This window comes from Anser anser, assembly GCF_964211835.1.
Source record: "Anser anser genome assembly, chromosome: 8".
Lineage (NCBI taxonomy): Eukaryota > Metazoa > Chordata > Aves > Anseriformes > Anatidae > Anser > Anser anser.
In genome coordinates, this window is record NC_139728.1 from 25,709,578 (window position 1) to 25,722,910 (window position 13,333).

General features: G+C 39.1%; 2 protein-coding genes across 3 annotated transcripts in view; one reads left to right on the top strand and one right to left on the bottom strand.

Annotated features, from left to right (window-relative positions):
• RNF11 (ring finger protein 11) overlaps positions 1-4,771 on the top strand; it is a 34,511-nt gene extending 29,740 nt beyond the window's left edge. Inside the window, exons 3-4 of the mRNA XM_083847048.1 lie at positions 342-561; positions 1,869-4,771. Coding sequence (XP_083703174.1) covers positions 342-513 — 172 coding nt within the window. The 3' untranslated portion in view covers positions 514-561; positions 1,869-4,771. The remainder of the gene's footprint in view (positions 1-341; positions 562-1,868) is intronic.
• A 5,236-nt stretch (positions 4,772-10,007) lies between these two features.
• Positions 10,008-13,333, bottom strand: part of TTC39A (tetratricopeptide repeat domain 39A) — a 46,209-nt gene continuing 42,883 nt past the window's right edge. For both annotated transcript variants that reach the window (XM_083847022.1, XM_083847023.1), the window contains exon 18: positions 10,008-11,912. In XM_083847022.1, coding sequence (XP_083703148.1) covers positions 11,792-11,912 — 121 coding nt within the window. In that variant the 3' untranslated portion in view covers positions 10,008-11,791. The remainder of the gene's footprint in view (positions 11,913-13,333) is intronic.

Below are 13,333 nucleotides of genomic sequence, written 5' to 3' on the forward strand. Positions count from 1 at the left end.
CGGGAAGTAGTTCCACACTGCTTCTTTCCTCACCTTTGTGACTCCCTTTTCCCATTACTAATTTTATGCAGTCTGCTGAGCTGTCCCCTCCATGCCTACAGGCTTCCTGCCTTCTGTTAACACTGCAGTCGTGGGCACGCTGTGCAAACAGAACACCAAGAAACGCAGTGCTTGGTGGAGCCAGCACTGATGTAGCTAAGAAATCCTCGCTGTATCTAGAAGTAGTTAAAGCTTGTTTCACACAGTGAAACACTACATCCAGTAGACATTACGTTGCTTTTCATTCCCGGTGTGGTATGGTAACAGCATCTTAAATGTGTTAACAATTTTTGTTTCCCCAGATGTGTCATTTGTATGATGGACTTTGTTTATGGGGACCCTATCCGATTTCTGCCGTGCATGCACATTTACCACCTGGACTGTATAGATGACTGGTTGATGAGATCCTTTACCTGTCCATCCTGCATGGAGCCAGTGGATGCAGCACTGCTTTCATCCTATGAGACTAACTGAGCCAGGGTTTCTCCACTGAACCTTCAAGGAGGCCATCCACTTTAATGGGTTTGATCCTTTTGTCATTCAGCCCAAAGAGCCAGGAATTAGGAATTAAGATCATGCACAAAATATACATTTCCTAATAAATACGTAAAAAAAAAAAAAAATATTCCTGAATGGCTGCAAATATTGGAAAAAAAATAGTATTTTAGAGACTATAGAAAAAGTAGGTTGTTATTTTTAATGTAAAGCCTTGACCCACCATTGTCTTTTAATGTTTGTTCTTACACCCATATATAGGAATTGTAAAGTGTTACAGCAACTGTAAATGTTTAAACTGCGTGTATCTGATTTTATTAGCAGTAAGATAAGAGTATTTTTTTTCCTAAATAAAGTAACTTTTTTTTTTGATTCTTTTCACAAGTCCTGGCATTTGGGTCAAGGCTTTATTAAAATCTACATTTTATAACACTGGCACAAAGAAATAGTTTTAAGCTTGTTTGCACAGTTCTTCTTTTCTTTTTTTTTTTTTTCTTTCCATTGGAGATGGAATTCATTGCCTTAGGTCTTCTTAATAGTGTATTGTTATTGTTGGGCTGGCTCTGTGCTTGAAAACCAGTTTATTTATAACCTGTTAAAAGTGCTATATTTTGTTTGCAGTTAGGAATATGCAGACTTCAAAGTGATCTCCTAGCTTGTAAGCAAACTGAGATGCATTATCCCTTTTCTGCAAGTGATGCTGGATATGAAGATACGAAACTGGTCCTACAAATTAAATTATGGTATTATGGTTTTTATAACTTGCTTCGGTTTTGATGAAACAACAGTCCTTACACTTGCATGTCTACTTTTTACCTTGATCAAGTTAAAAGTGGGACAGATGAACAATAAATAGTTAAGCTACCGTAATTGGAAAAAGATATTTGGAACTAATGTAGCATTAGCAGTGATCACTTACTCTACTTTTTTCTCCCTAAAAATGGTTGTTTTTAATCACAGGAAATGGATACTGCATCTCTTGTTCTTGTAGTTCTTAGGTTATCAGAAGTTAAGAATAAACATACTGTATCTCAGTCTCCTGTATTAAATGTATCTGTTAAGCCCTGCTGGCTGACACATCAGTCCACCAAGCAGATAAGAATCAGATATGAGAAAAAACTTGCTCTGCATATAACGCAAAGTTTATATAAACATAGACTGTCGTAGTAGCAATTGAAGGGGAAAATAGTACTGCTATAGCCAGAATGACACCATTAGCTTATTTCTGCAGCAAAAAGTACGTGCTTGTTAAGAGATGGGCTAGCAAAGATTGTAGCTGTAAAGGCCTTTTATTCACTTAGCATGTTTGTTTTTTTTCTTAATGTACCCTGCAGTGACGTTTATACCTTCAAACGCAACGCTGATAACACTGAGAAGTCTTGGTCTTGCAAAGTGAGATGCAGTCTCAAGTTAACCACAGCAAATCAGGGAACGTTCTTGATTGTTTTTCATACATGGTTTGAGGACTTGATATAACAAGTTGTGTTTAAAGACCCAAGTACTTTGATGACTTCGTGTATTTGCCACATAGAAGAATTGTGCGCCTCACCGATAACTTTTGAAGGGTTGGTCAGCAAAATATAGCATTCACACATTGATTTATTTATCAACGCTGTAGCTGATGGCAACCTGCTCACGTAGAGAAGAATTCCAAGTTGCAGTCAGAAGCAAGTCAAAGCAATCTACAGTTCTAGATTCACTCAAATTGCTATAGATCTAGCTGGACAAAATTTTGTGCTTAATTCATACATACCTAATTACATGGAGCAAAATCTGGGCAGACAGACCTGAAGTTGTGCAATATTTTTCAGTGCGAAATAATTGTTCCTTTTCATCATTCCATGTGTGTTCTTTTGTGTCCTTTGTCTGTTTTGGGGTGTTTGTTTTTGTTTGGGGGTTTTAATTTCCTTTCTTTTTTTTTAAACGTAAAACAATGTCCACATTAAGTATTAGTTTCTTTTATCTTGTTAAAACTGGCAAATGAACAATTTTAAAAAGCATCATTGTCACATGGGTATTAGTCTTTATTTATTACTAGACTTGATTAAGGAAGATTTGAAAGAAATATTGACTGGTTACTGACCTGAATGCTTTTTTAGGCACTTTGTATAGTTGAACTTTTAACACTGATATACTTACTGGGCTAAGGGAAAAAATTACTTTTATTAAAATGCTTGTTAAATAACGAAAAGGTGTGAAGGGCTAAAACTAGAGTTGATTACAGAAGAACATTCCAAAAAAAAAAATAAATCAAATTTTAGCTTAAAACCAAACGTGTAAATATAACAAATAAATCAAATGATTTTTTTTCAAGTTTTTAGGTGCAATGCTGTTCTGGATGATTTCTAATTCAAACTAATTTATCTGAATTCAATGCAAAAATAACATGTAAATTGAATTTTAGCTACAGTTATGAAACCAGATCTGTCTTATCCTCATCTTACAGATGGTGGAATTAATATTTGCCTCCTGTCTCAGAGGTGTCCAATAAATTACTTGAACTTCAACCATATTAGACAGTTCGTTTGCAGCACTGCTGCTTCCTATGCAGAGTCTGCTGCAGCCCTGCGTGTGGCAAGGGCTGACTCTTGCTCTTCTGGCCCTGTTTGCCTGCAGCCATTCCTCTGACAGTGCTGCATGTTTCAAGGTGGACAGGCCCAGAGTTAAAACAATGTCAAGAAAAAAAACCACTCTTCTAGCCTGTGTGCAAGTAATCAAGACTGTAGTTGCATCAGGTGAACTAGAAAAATGTTGCTTTAAAGCACCCTACTGGAGGTGTGCACTGCAGGGAAAAGTGGCCATACTTTAGAACAGTAACTGGCAGAACAACCTTGGCGCAGCCCCAGGAATACCTGCATGCATCACCAAGGTCAAGCCTCTGCCATCTCAGGCAACAGTGCAGGAGACATGGACTTGGAAATCCTGTGCACCTGTCATCGTTGCCAGACACCGCAGCCTCACAGTGACCTGCAGTCCCATTCAACAACCATGAGCTGCCACAGAAGTGCCAGAGATAGAGCAGGTGGTGATAAAGGGCATGGCCACCATCTGAGGTGCATACACAGCAGGGAAATCATCAGGCCATATTTGCAGCTTACAGTAGGAAATGGATTTTGTCTCATACAACAGAAGAAAACAAAATCCCCACAAATCTGAAGCAAAAGGTACTCAATTTCATAAAGCCCCTTATGCTTAAAAGTTCTTGCATGCTACTGGAATTATCATTTAAATCATTTTATGTCTAAAGATGATAATACTGAGTACCTTCTGCCAGTTCATTATGTAAATCAGAGAGACAAACAAAGTTTGTACCGAAACAAAAAAAGGTGCAGAGAATTTCTTGGTGAAGAGGTGGAGTTGTGGAAAAGCGCTAACCACATAAAGTTTTCAAAGTTCCTACTACCTTGCAGCTTCACAGGGCTGAAAGCAATTATGTGTTTGGAAAGCTGACAGGCCTCTCTTTGTGGTGGTAGAAGTGTGTGCTTCCAGGCTAAAGCATTATGAAATACCTGAACTTAAGTTGCCACAGTTTCAAGACTTCGACATTTCCTGTCCTTGTGCAATCGTGGTAAAGATGAAAGTACTTCTGTGTCGGACTGGCATTTAAATAAAAAAACGAGACGGCTGAAACCAAACATACACAAGACCTCTGATCAGTTAAATCCTGGATTAAAAGGGACTTACAAAGTGGATGCTAGTCAACTGGAAATACAGTTTATTACAAACACCAATTTTGTACTAAAAACATACACACTAGTTGATAACCTATAAAAAACATGAACAAAATCTGTCCAGAAGAACACTCCTTAATACCCAGAATAAAAATAAGCTTCAAAGCTTTAAGTTTTCTATTATATAGAATTTCACTTTGAAGAATATAATTTATGCTAACCATCCTTTGCAGATTATCTTGCATTTAAATATGTTCTGGGATAAGAGTTCAAGGCTTTGGAATTCTTGGTATGAAATGTAAAGCCTTTTGATAAAAGGAATGGTCCAAACATAACCCACAAAAGCATCCTTTTGATTTAAGCAGAAGGAGTAACTATATTTGCATGCTGCCACCTGGTTCATTACAATATCCACTCTGTACATACACAGCTAAGTAAAAGCTGCAGAAAGTCATCTATATAATCAAAAAAATACTAGTGAAAATGCCTGCCTGCGTTTCTAGCAGCAGAAAGGAATGTAAGTCACTCAGCAACAGGGGACCAACCATGCTACAACCAACCAAAAAGCCCCCAAACTTTCTCTCTCCTCAGCTAAAAAAAAAAAAAAAAATGTAGAAAAAGTAGAAATAACTTCAAAAACCTATTCTTCGCAGCACCAAACCTAAGAGAGTGTTTGTCTTTATTTTAAATGAAAGCATTCCAACAACAACTTGGCACACAACGGTTTCTGCCCAATCCACCGCACATACTAAGTGCTCTCTGCCTGCCTACACCATGTATTTCGTTCTGGACCCAGGCCCTGCTCTTGCTCACTAGCCACACATTTGCCAGGGTCTTCACTGCAGACAGACAGACTCTCACCTTTGTAGCATTTTTCCTACCCCTCTGCACAGACCCCTCAGTGGTGGCTGCCTGTCTAATCAAGAATTTTGGTGTGTGTGAGCATGCATACACATTTTTAAGAATATATTATGTATGTATGTCACAGATCACAAACTTTCAGTAATAGCGAAGGCATTACGGGTGGGCTTCCTGCTGCTCCTTAGAAAAACCAAGTATTATTTGCATCAGCGATGAGCCCGGCATCATGGAACAGAAACCTTACCCAAGGCTTCCCAGGTAACTGGAAGCCTTAAAAATGGAGGCCAGATCAAATACCAAAACTGCAGCTGGCCTTGCTGGTTGCTTCTAAAAAGAGTTTGCAGCTGCCAAACGGAGGCTTTGTAACCTCGGGAGTGATGAGAGCAGTACTGGGTACCTGATGGAAGATGACACTGAACACAACCCATATGTTGCATCTTCTACAATCACTGCTTCACCTACTGACTTTTGCCGGACGTTGGAGATTCTGGTCCTATTTTCCATTTTTGCACGGCACCAGCAGAGGCACTCTTTAGACATGTCACAGCACCACCCTTGCCAAACGGGCAGGAAAAGCACCGCATTCACACACAGAACACCAGCTCATCCTGGAACCGCGCCTACGGCACCATCAAAACCAAGCACGGCTCCTGTGGCTCCAGTACTGCGGACAAGCATTAAATACAGCCCTGGTGCGCTAAGTCGTTCCTTACCTCCACACACCCTACGTGTGGCTGGGTAAGAGGAACAGTGAGAGGTGAAAAACATCCAGGAAACTGCAGCTTCTACTTATCTTCTCTTTCTCGACAGATAAAAGGCTCAGATCCAAGTTACCTGCCTCAGCAGAGGACCTGAAGTCCTGACGGACCTACTTGTGTCCAGGACGCACGCACTGCTCATCTTGCTTGAAATGACCTGGGAGAAAGAGCAAAATAACAGGAGATTCTGCACATTTCTTCTATGAAAGAACTGAGAAGTGAGTGAGAAAAGTCAAATCAGAGACTACTAGTCTGAATCCCACAGAACTCACTCTGCCTGGTTTTTCATTTGCTTGCTGTTTAAAAAATCCAAATCCAAGTCCTTACTAGACCTAACAGTTGCACCTGTCTTTCTCCTTCACTTCTGCTAACTGCCCTGTCCATTTCTGAACATTTTGGGTGGGGATAACATGAGATCAGTGAGTTCTTCCATCAGAAAAGGTTCACAAAAGCGAAACTCATATGAAGGCAGATGGACAGCCTGGGTTATTTCCCTGTTGGCTTCCAGGATGAACGCAACCTTGATGCCACAAGGAGACCTGTGGTCTGTGATCATCCATCTCAGGCCCACACCACTAAAACTGGACTTTTTGTTAGCAAGCGCTTGATCAAATAACAAACTCATGCTCTGAAGCACACGTACATGTTGGGGCTCTGCTCTCTGCGCCCCCTCCACACTCTCCCTCACTAATGCAAACAACCTTCATACCATATTACTGGGATCAGAGACTGCATTTACTGGCTTCTTGCACTGGCCCTCTGCAGAAAGCAGAGTCCACGAAACGTTGGCACGCAACCACTGGCAGGCACAGACAAGTGGAACAACGGACTCCAAACAGCCACAACTACGTTTTCGTTAACGTGCCTTAATCCAGGAGCCCCCTACCACCTGTATTCCAGCAGCAAGCCTGCACAGAAGTTTAAGTACCATTTCTGATAGGTATTGAAAGAAGTCAGTAGCTATGATATCCAAATCAGCATTTTTGTAGTCACCTCACTTATTTTAACGAAAGTCAGAAAGACAGAGCCTAGACGACTTATTTAGAGGGAAGTCATAATCTTTAACTATTACTGGCTGTCGCACAAGTACAGAATGTGAACACAACATTTGAACAGCTGTTTCCTCTAAAATAGCTGAATATTATGGCCCCTTTTTGAGTCTGATTACTATTTGGATGAATTGGTAAGAAACTGTCTTACGTAAAAGATATAAAAAAAAGAGATGTTACTTTTCAGCCACAGACCTGAAAATGTTGTTACAGTACTTGACTAACATGAGATAAATGATTTTTTTCCCTCTTTTCTTTTTTTTTGAATTTTAGAAGCCAGTGTGCTGGGTGGTTTGTGACTGCTTTGGTTTGTATTCTTTCTGTAATGTAGTCAAGGAGAGTGAAAGCAAGTGGAATTCAACACCATACATAATTCTAAATAAACATTTTGCTTGTGTTCAGCCAGCAATGAAAGAAAGTAGGTCCAGAGATTTAAAAAAAAAAAAAACAACAAAACACAGAAAACAATAGAACAAAGCCTGGTCCTACAAAAATGTTGAATTTGGAGCAAACACCATGCAGAATTTTACCACAGTGCAATGCAGATATTTATTAGTTCTCTTGCTGTTCATAAATCTTTGAGACAAGGATTGGACTTAAAATAAAGTATTTGTCTTTTTTTTTTTAAAGCACCTGAAGCAAACCTGGAGAGTATCTTTTAAAAATATTTTATAATGATAAATCATTCCATTATAATACTTGCCAATACACACTCTGCATGTTATCTATCACAAAAGGGTATTTGCAGAACATAATGAGAAAAGAAGCAAGTTCATTTCTAGTCTGTTCAGGTTTTCCGATCTTGTTCATCAGTGACGTTTCCAACCATTAACCGTTTTCCTGTACGGCAGTAAACAGCATGACTCACCTCTTTATCTTCTTCTCTTCCTCCCAGAGGGGGAACTGGAACGCATTGTTTTGGTCATTTCATATACATGCACATTGCAACTGTGTTTTTATGCTAGAGAAGGCAAAGAAACACATCTTGCAGGTGGAACAGGAGGCTGAGGGCGCTGTATTTAAGCTCTTGGGAGTGCCTTTTGCATTCTGGGCTGACCTCTAGGAAAGCCTTGTTTCACAAACAGAACCATTATTTTACTGCAGTTGCTGCTGTTGGGCCCGAGATATGCAAGCTGTCAAATCTATCGCCCCAGGATCTTTTAGCTATCTTGGACCCAGGCCACAGATCAACTAGAGTACTAAGGCACTGAACTTAATATAGAATTTAATGCCAAAACCAGTGTGAAATGGGGGGAAATGTTTGATATGATCCTGTTCTATGCTGCTATATTTTATAAAAGGCAAAATTTCCAAAGCAAAGTTTTGAACGCTCTATCACTGCAGTGTAAATGAGGGCAGCGCTAGAATGGGGCAGGCTTTAAACTAACCACCCGTGACAGAACGCATTAATTGTAGGTCATAATAGGACTGCGTATCAGTAATAAAGTGTGCTCCTGTGCTTTAGCTGAGCAACCATAAATGAGGATTTCTAAATAGCAGTAGTTGTATCACGTTTGTGAATTCATCAAACACTTCTCTATCATCAAGAAAACCTATAACCAGGTTCAGCTTCACCCCACTGTTCTTTATCCAACAGGTTATCTCATCTCATGTTATTTTAGGAGCTGTTCATGTACAGTTAGACTTTGTTAGACCTCAGTATAAGCTGCTTGCTGCTAGCTTTTTAACCCATATCCTCCCTTCGGTTCAATGAGAGAGCACATATGCGTGACTCCACATATCAAATCTAATGATGACGGTTATCTTCATTTTACTGCTTTTCCCTCCCTTGCCACTACCACGTTCAGAAGACACTGATAGCACAAGGCGAACCACGGCAATTTCTGCAGACATCCAGGAGACCAAATATGAATTTCTCCTTGGCTACTGACAGGAAACCACTTATCAGTGCTACTAAATAAAATATATATATAAAAAAAACACAGTATGTAAGTTTTATGATAAAAGTCCTACTAAGTGCAGAACACTACTTTCTGCTACGCGAGTTAGTAGTTTCCGTTTGGTTAACTTCTCTGGCTTTGCTGAGAATTGAGAGCTGATACCAGCACTTGTTGGCTAAAGCTTATTACATAGAGAGGGTTTCTTGAACATCAGTCAGGCTATGCAGTATTTGAAAGCAGAAGGAACTGCTTCTTCCGCAAATGAGGCGTTGACTATATCCGTCTGAAGCAGTACCTAATGTTTCCTAAATCTTAGGCCATGGTGAAGATCCTTGATCTGTGATTCCATTAGGTGTCCACTATTTTCTTGTAGGTGAATACACTGAATTCTAAAGCTGCTTGAGAACTTCTCACACCAATTGTGCTTTCCCTAATTCATTGTACTTAAAGCAATTTGCCATTCTGGAGGGCTCCTTCAGGAGGAATGCAACAGCTTCAGTAGAAGCAATGGAAAGGTTCTCTAGCCTGAAAGACAATCCCATTACAGATGTTCCAGATATCGATGTATTAGCTGCAGCCCACACTGAGACCACTGAGTTTCTGATCACTAGCCACAGAAAAGAAACAAAATGAAGTATACTCACGAACAAAGGGTAAAAGCAGGCAATTCAAAATGTATCTAAAAATCAAGTCTGACATACAGCGGTAACATACCAGATCCTCCATGCATCCTTTAGCAAGCAAGGTTTTATTCTCCTTTAGTGAGTTCAGAATAGTACAATCCGTAAGACCTTGCTGCATGAGGAAGGTGATGTTTCCTCCTGGTTGGGAGCGAAAAAGTCAGAGTGACAGCACAGACTACTTGGTAATGACCAACTACAAGGTCCCCAACTGAAGCTGGAGATTATGTGTACGATACGATGGGTGTTTATGTTCGACCAAAGGTGACTATGAAAATCTCTGGATTTTCATCGCTGCAAAGAACCAGGGAAGTTGACTGCATGTTGCACAATATGGCCTTTGTGCAACGCATCTAAGAGCACAGGCACAACTCGGTTGTGGGTGAAGTTTCAAAGAGCATTTCCGTGGCCTTGAGATGAATCTACAGTCACAAGGATTGTTCACTTTCTGCAAAGTACAAATTATGCTAATTTTCATGGCATTGCTTGCTCAAAAGATGCTAAGACTGCCAAAATGTTTGAAAAGGACACAACTGGAAGAAGAGGCGTTATATGCATGAAATAGAACAAGAATCTTTTTTATTCTATACAAAGAATGACCGAGTTTTTACACTTAAGTTTTGATGTGCAATATGTAAATAGCATAACTGTTCGTACTGAATTGTATCTGAATCGAGAATTTATCTGAGAAACTCACTTTAAAAAATGCATTCTTCACCTATAATTTTAACTTGGGAAGACTTTTATAAAGGGTGTCTATTTTTAATACAATGCAAGTTCTCACTGTTGAGGAACTGGTGGTTCTGTCTCCTTGCATATTAATTTGCATTATAAAACAATGTCATTTCTTTAGAGGAGGTAAAAGCAGAGCTACAAACTGTCAATTTTCTCTTCTGCTGGGAACAATCACTTCAGAAGGCATATTCACTGTGAGGTACTTATATATGAATCTTCCTGACAAGCATCTCCATTGGAGAAAAAGGGCTGTCAGAAGACCTCCCGTTGCCACATACCAGAACAGCTCATGGAGAAGAATCTCCTTCAAAAGGGAGGTAGAACTGTGCCCTCAAAAAACACAGGTGTACAAGCAAAGAGCTAGCCTGGAGAACAGTAAGTACAGTGCAAATTTGTTTTACGTGTGACTTCACCAGTTTTGCAGAAAAGCAGCAATTATATGGCAGACAGCAATGGAAAGAAGAGCTAGCCTGTCGCTCTATTCTCAATGCCCTACTTCCTCACAGGTTCTCAAAAAACATAATAAAGAGCAAAAAGAAAAAAGATCTCCTTTGTAAATGGCAGAGCACCCTGCCAAGAGAGCCTGCTTCTGCTCCAACCCAAGCTTCTCAACGCAGGAAACATTGCCATATGGTCTCTTTAAACATGGACATCTCAAGTAGGACATCTCTAAGAACAATCATTTTAAGAAGAAATTGACTGTCACAGTAACTCTGTATGGCTGTGCAGCCAGTGGAATATTGCTGTTTCTTAAGTGACCTTCAAGGACTTGTGCTTTGAATACGATATAAACTTCAAATCATATTTGTTCTGACGGCAGAGCTGTTTCCTAAGGTCCTCCCATTTTTAAACTTGTCAAAGAAGAGATGCAGTTTTATACTGCTACCACCTTTTTTTCCCCCCCTCTCTAAAATCCTTGGTAAATCATTCAGGCACTACAAGCAGCAGACTTGACATGAAGACAAGATTAAAGAAAATGTCAAGATACTTGCATAAGGGAGAACATTTTCTTCACCAGCAAGTTTCTTACAGCAGCAAAAAAGCAACTACTAAAAGCTAGTAAAGAGACATTCTATGCACAATTGAAAATGCCCAGGATTGAGAGCTCCTCCCTGCTGTGTTTCTTGTGCACTGAGATTTTCTCACATCATTTCAAGTAGAGACTTGGAAAAAGAGAAGCTTCCTTCTCAACTGCTAGCAGTATGAATTCAAATGAATGTTTAAAGCTCACTCTGATTAAATCTGTGAACCATGAAAAGTTTAGTGTTGCTTTTTTTTCCACTTGTTCCACTTTACGTTCTATCTTGCTTAGCAGATGTTGTGAATACAAGAAAGAAAAGGCACATGATTGAAAAGAGAACTACACAGATGTAAGTATTCAAAAAGCCACCGCTGAAAAAACAATATTTTTATGGGTTATAGTTGGTTTGAGGGTTTTTTTTTGCCATGTTATCACATTGGATTAATGTTTTATGCATCACCTTTAAAATTTTAAATGATTTGGTTTCTCAGTGACTTGAAAGAGAAGGAAAAATAATTCTAAAGTGTCAGTAATTGTCTGCACCAAAGTTTGCAACAAACAGCACATCAAAGAAGAAAAAGTTACGACACTGCTGAGGCTCCAGAGTGCATTCCATTTTCTGGGGAGGATTTGGCTTGATGCAGGGCAGCTTGAATTCTGAAATGTGTTCTCGTTTCCATGGAGTAATTCTTGTAGTTATGTCTAAAACAAAAGCAGATCCACTCTGATGAATATATATATATTTAAATATTTTCAAGTTATCTTTATATTATTGTTCGAAGTAAAACAACTGTAGACAGCAAAAAGCCTTTTCTTCACAAGCTCCTTTGTTGCCTACTGTAAAATACAAGGCATGTGTTTCTGGCCAAACAATGTAGCTCTTTGTTCTTTATTTGTAGTTCTACTGTCTGGCAATTACCAGAAAAATATAGCTTAATAAGAAATTGAATCTGTTCCACTCAATCAAAATATTGAGTCCATATTAAATATCCATAACATCCACTTAGTTTACATTCAGAAATTAGGTCCCAAAGTATGACTGATGAATTTGAACACCTATTTTCATGATTTTTTTCCTCATTTTACTAAGATGAGGAACATGTGCTAACAGCAAGGATTTAAACATTTTGCAGCAGCGATACAAACCTTTGCTAGGTATGGTAATGACAGGAATGAGACCAACAACCACTGATAACTGCTAGGCAATGTACAATGAACATTGCATTTCTAGATTATTAAAAAGCTGAATAAATTCGTAATTCAAAGATGAAGTTTTAAATTGCCTACATTTGGTACAATGGTAAAAAGAAGATGTATGTTTCAGTGATACAGTTTATTCTGGATACCTGTAGTTGTCTACAAGCTACTTGCCAAATCATAGTAAAACAATTTAAGAAACATAATAGAAATAACATCCAGGAGAAAAAAAAACTGAGACTTCCAAGACTTCCAAAGCAACAGAGGTGGTATCTGCTGTTCCCAGGACCACAGGGAAAATGCAGACCTTACCAGGAACTACCATTTCAACTCCTGAAGAATGGAAACAGAATCTAGACACCAATGAGGATTAGACCATCTAATATTCTTTTAGCAGATACTGTCACCTTTACAGAAATGTTTCATCAAGTATTAAGCAGTCTGTATATTTTAAAAGCATTTCAGCTCAGAATTCATAATTCAAATCAATCATGGAGGCAAGCATCTGCCACTGTGGCAGTGGCAGTCTCTGCGAAAACAAAGGACTCCTCACCCATCCTACACCAGCTTATAATTTTACGTATGCAGCACTCAAGAGGCTGATTGAAACGTGGAAGTGAATGGGTTGTGCTGCATGCTGATCTGAAACGCTTTGGAGATTTTGCTGAAAACTAAGTAGATTTTGTCATGCAGACATTAAAAAATGCCTCTTGTATTTCTCATCAGCAGGATGATATTCTTGCTTATTGCTTATGGTAATAAAAATAGAAATATTTCCATGCAAGATCAAGCCAAAACTGTTTATTATCTCATTCCACTCTTTCTCCTAGAGTTGAAACATTCAAGCCAGCAGCAGTACGTGGATTTAGGTCAAGTAAATCAAGCATCACGCACAAGCAGAGCACTCATCTCCACTCCTGCCAACA